At 40.4% G+C, this 11,131-nt stretch overlaps 1 protein-coding gene across 1 annotated transcript in view; it reads right to left on the bottom strand.

The window, feature by feature from the left end:
• Positions 1 to 10,477, bottom strand: part of LOC109937014 (DNA-directed RNA polymerase I subunit RPA1-like) — a gene marked incomplete at its 3' end in the record, with an annotated part of 12,707 nt that extends 2,230 nt beyond the window's left edge. Inside the window, exons 1-4 of the mRNA XM_048593684.1 lie at positions 10,109 to 10,477; positions 9,514 to 9,681; positions 9,016 to 9,151; positions 2,076 to 2,233 (exon numbers count right to left, since the gene is read on the bottom strand). Of these exons, the coding sequence (XP_048449641.1) occupies positions 2,076 to 2,233; positions 9,016 to 9,151; positions 9,514 to 9,578 (359 nt within the window). The remainder of the gene's footprint in view (positions 1 to 2,075; positions 2,234 to 9,015; positions 9,152 to 9,513; positions 9,682 to 10,108) is intronic.
• Positions 10,478 to 11,131: the final 654 nt, after the last annotated feature.

Below are 11,131 nucleotides of genomic sequence, written 5' to 3'. Positions count from 1 at the left end.
GAACATGGAACATGGAACATGGAACATGGAACATGGAACATGGAACAGTACAGGCACTTTGGCCCACGATGTTGTGCCAAAATTTTACCCTAAACCTAAGGTCTATCTAACCTCCACCCCTACCTTATACTATCACCCGTACGCCGATCTAATAGCCGCTTAAATGCCCCTAATAAGGCCGACTCCACTACCCACTCCGGCAATGCATTCCACGCCCTGACCACTCTCGGAGTAAAGAACCTACCTCTGACGTCTCCCCTATATCTACCTCCACTCACTTTAAAACTATGCCACCTTGTAATAGCTATCTCCACCCTAGGAAAAAGTCTTTGACTGTCCACTCTATCTATACCTCTGATCATTTCGTACACCTCTATCAAGTCACCTCTCATCCTTTGTTATTCTAAAGAAAAAAGCCCTAGCTCTCTCAACCTTTCCTCTTAAGACCTTCCCTCCATTCCAGACAACATCCTGGTAAATCTCCTCTGCACCTTTTCCAACGCTTCCACATCTTTCCTGTAATGAGGTGACCAGAACTGGACACAATACTCCAGATGTGGCCGAACCAGGCTTTTGTATAGCTGGAGCATAATTTCACGGCTCTTGAACTCAATCCCTCTATTAATGAAAGCTAGCACACCATACGCCGCCTTAACAACTCTATTCACCTGGGTGGCAGCTTTCAGGGAACTGTGGACATGAACCCCAAGATCCCTCTGCTCCTCCACATTGCCAAGAATCTTTCTGTTAACCCTGTATTCGCTTTCAAATTTGTCCTTCCAAAATGAATCACCTCACACGTTTCAGGGTTAAACTCCATCTGCCACTTCTCAGCCCAGCTCTGCGTCCTATCAATGTCCCTTTGTAACCTAGAACAGCCCTCCACACTGTCCACAACTCGACCCACCTTCGTACTGTCCGTTAACTTACTAATCCATCCTTCCACTCCTACATCCAAATCATTTACAAAAATCACAAGTAGTCGAGGACCCAGAACAGATCCTTGTGGTACAGCACTCGTAACTGAGCACCATGTTGACTATTTTCCATCCATTACCACCCTTTGTCTTCTAAGGGTCAGCCAATTCTGAATCCAATCTGCCACATTTCCCCTATCCGATGCCTCCTTACTTTCTGCATGAGCCTTCAATGGGGAACCTTATCAAACACCTTACTTAAATCCATGTATACCACATCCACTGCTCTACCTTCATCCATGTGTTTGGTCACCTCTTCAAAGAATTCAATAAGGTTTGTGAGGTATGACCTACCCCTCACAAATCCATGCTGACTATCACGAATCAAACTGTGCCTATCCAAGTGATCATAACACCTATCTCTCAGAGCCCTTTCCAATAATTTGCCCACCATTGAAGTAAGACTTTTTTTCCTTACGAGTTGAACGCTGGATATTTGGCCCTGTAAATGAATAACAGTAGACACACAGACAAAGCACACAAAAATGTAGATTCATAGAATCCGTACAGTGCAGTTAGAGGCCATTTGGCCCATCAAGCCTGCAGTGACATCCTGAAGAGCATCCCGCCTAGATGCGGCACCCTACCCTATCCCAGTAACCCGACATTCAGAATGGCTAGGCCACTTAGCTTGCACATCTTCAGACACAGCAGATGCGACAGAAAGATGTGTGGTACAGATTGAACATGATGAGGCTAGTGAAAAAACAACTGGCTCAAGAGGGGATGAACAGCTTACTTAAGGGCATAGGTTTAATGTGGTTTTAAAAGTAAGGAGAATGTTTAAAGGAGATGTGTGAGGCAAGTTTAGTTTTAACATAAAGGGCAGTAGGTGCCTGGAATGCACTGCCAGAGGAGGTGGTAGAAGGTAGTAGATGTAGATATGATAGCAACATTTAAAGGCATTTAGACAGACACATTAATAGGCAGGGAATAAAGGGATACGGACCACAGGCAGGCAGAAAGGATTAGTTTATAATGGCATCATGGTCAGCGCAGACATGATGGGGTGAATGTCCTGTTCTACGTCCTGCTATTATTGCCATAAGGCAGCATGCCTCTTGTGCTGAAATCTTTAAGACTGCTCTAGCCCATTACCTTGTTTCCATGTAGTGCAATAAGTCATCTGGTGTCAAACACTTCTCTTGTCGATACAGATTGTAAGCTAGGAAATGAAATTTTATTCGGTAAATTCTGAACTTCTCCAGCCTGCTTTGAACCTGGAAGGAATCCTTTACCTCAATTTTGTGTAAAACCTGAAATGTATACAAAATGAAACTTTCAATTCCACAATTAAAGAAAGAAGTTGCAAAATAACAAATTTGAATTTTTGTAATAAAGTTCTGAAGCTTCATGTTGCAGGTGTTAAAATAGTTTGACTTATCCTTGAATACAGGGAATGGCAGCAGAAAGACAGAATAAAAGAAACAAAATCAGAAACAGGATAGATGACTAGACTCTCTTATCTAGAATATAAACAAATGAGAGATGATCTCAATGAAACTTACAAAATTTTTTAAACAGCTATGCAGGGTGAATGCAGAAAGAATGCTTCCCGAGCTGGGTAATCTAAAAATCAGGGGTCAGTCTTGGGATTAGACTGTTGGGGGCAAAGATGGGGAAATTCTTCACTTGGAAAGTAATGATTTCTCTATCCTGGAGGACTTTGGAACATACTGTCTGATCAAGTTTCAAGAAAGTGATCCACAGATTTCTAGACATTCGTGACATCAAGGGATATGGGAATAGTGTAGGAAAATGCCTTATAAGTAGATGTTCAGTCACAATATTGAATTGCAGAGCAGTCTCAAGGTGCTGAATGGCCTGTTTCTTCTCTTACATGTACAGAAAAATATTTGCATTTTCCAAAAATTCAGAAATGTTGCAGAGGCATCATTTGCAATTTCAGCACTTTTAAGAACATGGAATTGTGGAGCTATAATAAAGTCTGTTTTGTCACCAGGCTACACTCAAAATGCTTGCAAATCCCTTCAGTTAGATTTTACAGATGCAATGAATACATGTCCCATTTGTGTTTTCACCATGAGCAGGATAAGGTTTCTCACATCACTTTCTTGTGCATGTTCACTTCAACACTGTTGCAAAACTACTATACATGTTGGCACAAGTCATTTATAAAACAGTATTTTAATTGTTGTTATCCCATTGTGGGGAGAATATTGAAGCAACATCATTGTTTTTGCCCTTTGTGGAACTTGGCACTCTATACCAAAACTATCAATAACTAATCTTTAGTGACAATAGCAAAATACATGAAATGTTGGGTAACAAAGGCAAAAAAGGAACTGCAATTTTGAAACACTGAATAATGAGGAGACGATCTAAAAAAAAGTCTGCCAAGTTAAAAGAAATATAATCTCACTACTTTCCTCATCAGCAAAGGCTGACCTGTATTTGGCATTGAAACAGTTTTTACTTCTTTCACTCCCTCAACTTGGCCCTGTGAGGTAAGGCATCTGAAGGCATGAGAATCTACCTACACTACATGGGCTGCAGCGGTTCAAGAAGGCAACTCACCATCACATTCTCAAAGGCAACCAGGAACGGGCAACAAATGCTGGCCTAGCCAGCGACATCCAGGTCTCACGAGTGAATAAATAAAAATAAAATGTTAGGTTAATTTGCTGTGGTGCTCACATTGGTCCAAGTCCTTATGCCTGCTTTCTTGTTGGGGCAAATACCATAGTTTGTAAGAAATGCATATCTGGCAGGACATACAGGTAAACCTAAAAACACCACACCCACCAACCTCAAAAGTCCCACAAAACGATATCTCTCCCTCCACTGGAATTCACCCACAGCTGCTTTCACAGATTTAAAAATGCTTTGGAAATGGGTTCAATCTTAATTAGGAGGAGAAATGGCCCAACACTTAATTCTGGCATCAAAACGTAACCAGGCTGGGAAAGGAAACTGTCAAAATGATTGTAATCATGTAGGCTTATGAAAATAAATTATTCTTTCTTTCAACCATGATGTGGAGGTTCTGGTGTTGGACTGAGGTGGACAAAATCAGAAGTCACACGGCTTCACCTGATGTAGGAGCAGCGCTCCAAAAGCTTGTGATTTCAAACAAACTTGTTGGGCTATAACCTGGTGTTGTGTGACTTCTGACTTTGTCCACCCCAGTCTACACTGGCACCTCCACACCATGGCTTCCATCAACACCACAAACTGTCAGCTCAAAGTGGAAAGAATCTTCAAGAAGATCGCGCATATTGACACAGACATCAGGTTCCTGCAGAGATGCGGACACATGCAAGAAAGCAGACACTTCACCTGATGAAGGAGCAGTGATTTCAGATAAAGTTGTTGGGCTATAAGCTGGTGTCTTGTAACTTCTGATTTCTTTGAGCCAAATGAGAAGTCACCTAGACTACAAAAAAAGCAGATGGCTCCTTGAAGGCAGCTGGATAATATCCTTCCTTAGTCACACTTGATAGCTGTTACCTCATTGTTAGCAAAACCCTGAAGTTAGGAAATAAGTATGTCAGTCTAGGTGAGGGTGCTTCTTTGATGTGGAGGTCAAATATACTGAGCAGTCCAGGTAAAATAAGGATATAAAGGACTGGATGTTTACTAAGTAGGCGTAACACAGATTGCTCAACATAATTGGTCTAATTTCTTTTAAAATTAGAGATACTTAATAGGATTTCTGAACCTAAAACTCAATATCAGTTCTTACTTTAGTGCTAGTTTGTTTGGCGTTAATTTGTCTAGGTAGTGTTGACCAATATTCTTGCCACATAGAGTCCTTGAGTATATTTAAGGCTGAGATATTTTCTTTATCAGTCAGGGAATCTAAGGTTATGGGGATAGGGCAGAAAAGTGGACTTAAGGAGCGTCGGATCAAGCATGATCTTATTGAATGGTTGAGCAGGCTGGCGAGGCCAAATGGTCTCGTCTAGCTCCTATTTCTTATGGTCTTATGGACATTAGCGACTTATGGCATCCCATTCTTCTATGGATGCAGTTTCAGACTGTCTGCACAATTCACGACTATGCCAAAAATAGGTAGAAAATCCTGCTGGAGTAATGATCCTTAGCTTTAAAAATCTGAAATCTAGTTACCATTAAAATGAGGAACAGGAGGCTCCCATTAAAGGAAGTGAAATCTATTTTAACTTTTTCTTGCTCAACAGAACAGTCTCATGATTAGTTGCTATGTCTCAAAATGTTCAATGACAGAGAAGGCTACTTACAAAGTGTGCGGGGCACCATCACTCAGTTCTATTCTATTCCTCTAATTCTGATTCATTTCTATGAGACTATTACAAGATTTACTCTATCCTTTCCATATACTCTACATTGTGAGATGAATATGGTAACCTGAATGCCACAGGTTTCGTCTGCATTGAAACTCTAAAGGACTAATATTTGGTAACATAGAGTGTACGTACAGGAGTAAGCCATTAAACGCCTTCCCAGCCTCCTCCAACATTTCAAATGATTGAAATAAAACAAATAACTGCATGTGCTAGGAGATTCTTTAGAAGGATCACTGCACTCGAAACATTAACTTTATTTTCTCTCCACAGATGCTGCCAGACCAGCTGATTTTTCCAGTAATTTCTGTTTTTGTGTGTTTTGTAAGATTATGGCTAGCTGGGGTCTCAAACCCCACTTTCCTGCTTGCTCTCTGTAACCCACAACTCCCTTGTCTATGAAAAATCTAATTCTGCCTTGAATTAATTCAGTGACCATGCCTCAACTGCTTTCTGGTGAAGAGAATAGCACAGACTAACAACATACAGAAAATCTCACCTCATGTTCATGTAAAAAGCAAGATCTTTTATTTTAAAACTGTGTCTCTTATTTCTAGTTTTTCCAACAAAAGGAAGCATCCTTTCAGGATCCACCCTGTCAAGTTCCCTCAAGATGTTAAATGTTTCAATTAGATCAAGTCTCATTTTTACAAATTCCGATTGGTAAAGATTCAACCTGCTCATCCTATCTTTGTAAGATAAGCCCTTAGACTATAAGACCATAAGACATTGAAGCAGAAATTAGGCCATTCAGCCCATCGAGTTTGCTCCGCCATTCAATCATGGCTGATAAGTTCCTCAACCCCATTCTCCCACTTTTCCCTCATAACCCTTGAACCCCTTGATAATCAAGAACCTATCTATCTCTATCTTAAATATACTCAATGACCTGGCCTCCACAGCCTTCTGTGGCAGTGAAATCCATAGATTCGCCACTCTCTGGCTGAAGTTTCCCCTTATCTCTGTTTTAGAAGGTCTTCCCTTTACTCGAAGGCTGTGGCCTCAGGTCCTAATCTCTCTTACCAACGGAAACATCTTCCCAATATTCACTCTGTCCAGGCCATTCAGTACTCTATAAGTTTCAATTAGATTCCCCCTCATCCTTCTAAACTCCGTCGAGTATAGACATGGTATCCTGAAACATTCCTCATGTGTTAAGCTTTTCATTCCTGGGACCATTCTCTGAACGTCCTCTGAACCCACTCCAGGGCCAGTACATCTTTCCTGAGACATGGGGCCCAAAATTACACACAATACGCCAAATGTGACTTGACCAGAGCCTTATAGAGCCTCAGAAGTACATCCCAGCTTTTATATTCAAGTCCTCTCAAAATAAATGCCAAAGTTGCATGAGCCTTTCTAACTACTGACTCAACTGGCAAGTTTACCTTGAGAACTAGTTCTGAGGAAGGATCACCAGGCCCGAAATATTTTATCCTTCACAGATACTGCCAGGCCTGCTGAGCTTTGCCAGCAACTTTGTTTTTGTTGTTGTTGGTATCACTATGCCTTGTAAGCCAGCTGTCCAGCCAAATGAGCCATCAATTAATGTATAGAAGGGTGCCTCTGAAAATCAGAAAGTCTATCTCTGACAGACAGGAAAGCAGCTTCAGAAGTTAAGGTGTTACAATAGTAACAGACAGATCCAGGCAAATGATACTTCAATAGACAAGTTTACCTAGATGAAAAGAAGTGGGATTTAAATAGAGCTACCTGTGCAGATGGTGGGTTTACCCAGAAGCAATGGATCAAGGGGAATTATAAACAACATAACCTAAATTCTATAATTTATTTTGTCAATGAACCCTAAAAATGTATTAGTTTCACACAGATATGCTTCTAAAGTTAATAAACAACCACTAGTTCATGGCCTTATTGTCTGACAACTTCTTTGATAATTGGAATAAAAACTTTAAGTTGTTCTTTTAGAGCTGAATTTGATGGAACACAGAAAAGCTAATGTAGTTCAAACTCGTTGATGTAAACATATTTGGTAAACTAGATTTGTACATCACTAAATATTCGAGATAAACCACTTGATAAATTCAAATGGTTCCTTGAGGAGACAATAGGGAATAGAGAAGAGTTGTGACTTTATCTGATACCCTGGGTAAATATTCCCACTGGGAATCTATTCTAACATTCTTACAACTTCCAGTCTATCCACTGCCATTGTAATTGAATATTGTCCCTAGAAAGGAATTCAGTTCTATATTGGCCAGGTCTACGGTTGGCCTTGAGGGCTATAATCTCAGCTGTCCCAATTGGTCAACAAATTCCACTTGCTGCAGTTTGAAAGGATCCAGTACTGAAGAGATTCAAAGCTGTGACTGCATTACCTCAGGTAATGCACAATTTATCTGACTGTGCTGCATCAGGGATACAGCATGATTCCGCAAGTGTATTGCGACAAGGAAAGGACAAGCATGCCTTTGACTTCTGCTCTAATTCTTTATTGTACTGAAGCTAGTGCGGTATAAACAGATCTCTTCCAACACAATGATAGGTTCTGTGCATGCAGCAAATGTCAATTATCTCATCTTAGACTGCCTACTCACTCCTCTAGCTGATTGGTCGGTCATACAACTGATTGCTGGAGGAATTGCAATAAAGACTGCCCTATAAGGCTTTTATCTGTAATATTTCTGTTTAATTTTTTTAAAAGTCTGAACTTGTTCCTTTTTCTTGCAGAAGACAGGTCACTAAATAAAATTATCGGTCAGGTTTGCAATGTGGCTCACTTACACTTGCTAGAAGCTACACATATTCTCATTAGGGGCCTGGCCTCTGTGTAGAAAAAAGGAGTATTGTGTTATTTTGAATTAAACAAAAGCACTGAGAAGAATAGCCCTCTTGGACGTTCTCCATGGCAACACTTTGGTCAATCAAAGTCGACAAGCCAAACAATCAGCAACCCTTTTTTCATGCATCATAACATGTTACTCCCTTAAAAATTTGGCACACTTGCAAATATGTTGATGAATGCAAGATGAAAAGCTCTGGCAGCACATCTTATTTTTCAGCCATCTTTGTACACCTAAGATGCTTCAGAGGAGTACTACAAAACAAGCTTGAACATTGAGCCACGTAAACAGGTATTAGGTCAGATGACCAAAGGCTTGGTCAAAGAGTCACATTTTAAGGAGTGTCTTAAAGAAGGAAAGTGGGGCAGAAGAGGTTTAAGAAAGGAAATTCCAGAGCTATGGCCTCGATAACTGAAGGTAATGATAAAAACTTAGGTTGCTGAAGACACCACAATTAGATCACCAACTAACAACCTCCAAAATGTTCGTTGCGGCTACTTACAGTGCAACTCCCAGCATATCAGATATCAGATGTGGAAATAAATACATAAAGCTCAGTCATAAGCAAGTCAGTCAGCAAATATAACTAAAATAATTCAATCAAACTGAAAGACCAACTACAGGATTAAAACAAATTGGCAGCCAAAAAGTCACCGCACTCCCTTTAATAAATACAAATTCCCGGCAAGCTTTGATAGCATTCAGTACAGGACTTTTTGACATCTTGCCTTGCCACAGAATGTGACAGGAAACTGGCCTAATGCCTGCTCATTTGAACATATGATTCCCACCTCCACTCAACCCATGGCACACACTCAAACATGTAATCAGCCCCAGATTTTAATGTTAATATTTAGTGTGAGAAATACATCAGTCTACAAACTAAAAGTTGTATCTTTTGGACATTTTATATAGAAGTATAGAAAAGTATACAAGAAATATACCTACCTCTGACAAACACACCCTTGTGAGCTGCTTTTTCAGTTTTTTAACCTTCTTCAATGCTTTCTTTGTGTTCAACACAGGAATGCTCATCATTGGAGTTTTAATGTTAGCACTCGCCACCATGAGAATTTCACGCAACCTTTGTGAAAAGAAAAACTAGATAGATTACATTGTGTTAGTCATGCATAACAGTGCTGTACTTTGTTTACTGTGTGTATTGCTACATATAGATTAGGAGTAGAATAAAACATGCCTTCTTTGTCATTTAACCTCAACCACCCTACACCTGATCCCAAACCTTTGCCTTCTCCTTTCTCCATACCATCCCTCTCATTTCTATAGGTAGAATAACCTATAGGCTTTAACCAATAGAAACAACATTTCTACTATCCTTCGGTTCTGAACAGTATCATTCAACTCAAAACGCTAATTTTGTTTCCATGTCACAGATTGCCAGACCAGCCAAGCATTTAGAGAACAGTCTGTAAAAATTCCTCATACCTGGGGATACCCAATGTGACGTTCATCTCTCCTCTGCCAGCAAAATGGAAAGTGTTCAGTGTCATCTGTGTTGACGGCTCTCCGATACTTTGCGCAGCAAGGAGCCCAACAGCCTCTCCTGGCTCACATAGAGCTCGTTGCCACTTGAGACACAAAAGCTCCTTTAAACTAAGAAAGGAAGAGAAAGCTCCAATCAAGTTTTTAAACTGACTATAATCCAAATGGAATTTCCTCATCTTGTGCTTAGGGCTACTGGATCAGTAAGAAGGTGCAGTGTTTGGCAAGTCTGCCTAATTGGCCCCATATTTTCAACAGGGTCATCAAAAGAGCGGGAAAATCCACCATTTTAGCTTATGTATAAAGTATGATTTAACTAGAGGTGTTGTATAAATTCAAGAAAATAGTGTGGATCTTGATGAGTGCAACTAGCTGCACTCCTAGATTACAGAAAATAACTTTGTTGACTGTAGAATTCTGTGGGACATCTGAGGCTGTGAAATGCGTTAGAGAAATGCAATGTTTTATTTTCTTCAGCCCTCCTTTACATATAAAAATTGCATATTTAACAGGCCTTGCAGTCACAAACATTTCTCACCAGGCACTGATTGTTCCGTTACATTTTCACAAATTCAGTATCTTTTGGTCTCTGCAATTTACAACTCTGCTAATAGCGAAACTGGATGGAATCAGCAATGAATGTGATAACTTGTAAGGGCAAATAGCCTGACTCGCGTGTAACTGGGTGTTGCGACCTGTTTCAAGAGAAACTAAGTGGGGTGGGGCAATAACTTTGCCTATCACATATTTATGGATGGACACAAAAACAGACATCAAGTCCCACTACAGCAGTCTCAAAATCTGCAGACTGCAACAACTGACAAGATGCTGTGGGTTCAAGTGATAAGTAAATTAGGTGATAAACAGCCCTTTCACAGTGCGGTTATTAGTAGCAAGTGGCATAGGCAGTCAGCAGTGCAGACATCAAGGATATAAGGAGAGATAACCATACAAAGCTTCAAGCCTTACCAAATATTCAAAGGGAAAAGAAGTAAACAACTACCCAAAAAGAAAGGAAACAAAAGCAAGCTTAGACAGTGATAACTCTGGAGAACAATCATCATACAAGTGGCCACCTTAGTGTCTGGAACCAAGTAATTAAAGATCTCTTTTTACAGAGCTGTGGTGAGGTTTACCATTCATCATAATACTTAAGCTAGGTTGTGAGTCCTATGCCTTACTTGGTTTGATATGTATTAGTAGCTGTTTGTTAATCAGTTGTAGCCAGAATAAAGGATTATTGAATAAACTGAAATGTCTAAGTGATCATGTCAGTTGAGGTACAACAGTTAACAGTGAAAATGGACTGCACTGCCAGTGAAATTGAATTGTACTACCAGTGAAGCTGGTCTGAGCTGGGAGGAGGAAGGCAGCAGTGGTGATAACGTCATTGGACTAGCAATCCAGAACCCCATTTTAATATTCTGGGAAAACAAGACAACAAGGTGCAGGGCTGGATGAACACAGCAGGCCAAGCAGCATCATAGGAGCAGAGAGGCTGACGTTTCGGGCCTAGACCCTTCATCAGAAAAGGGGGAGGGGAAGGGGGTTCTGAAATAAA

Source organism: Rhincodon typus, unplaced genomic scaffold (assembly GCF_021869965.1).
Source record: "Rhincodon typus isolate 14 unplaced genomic scaffold, sRhiTyp1.1 hic_rhity00003507, whole genome shotgun sequence".
NCBI classification, from domain to species: Eukaryota; Metazoa; Chordata; class Chondrichthyes; order Orectolobiformes; family Rhincodontidae; genus Rhincodon; species Rhincodon typus.
Note: the sequence above shows the minus strand (reverse complement) of the source record. Positions and strands in the feature narration are given on the sequence as shown.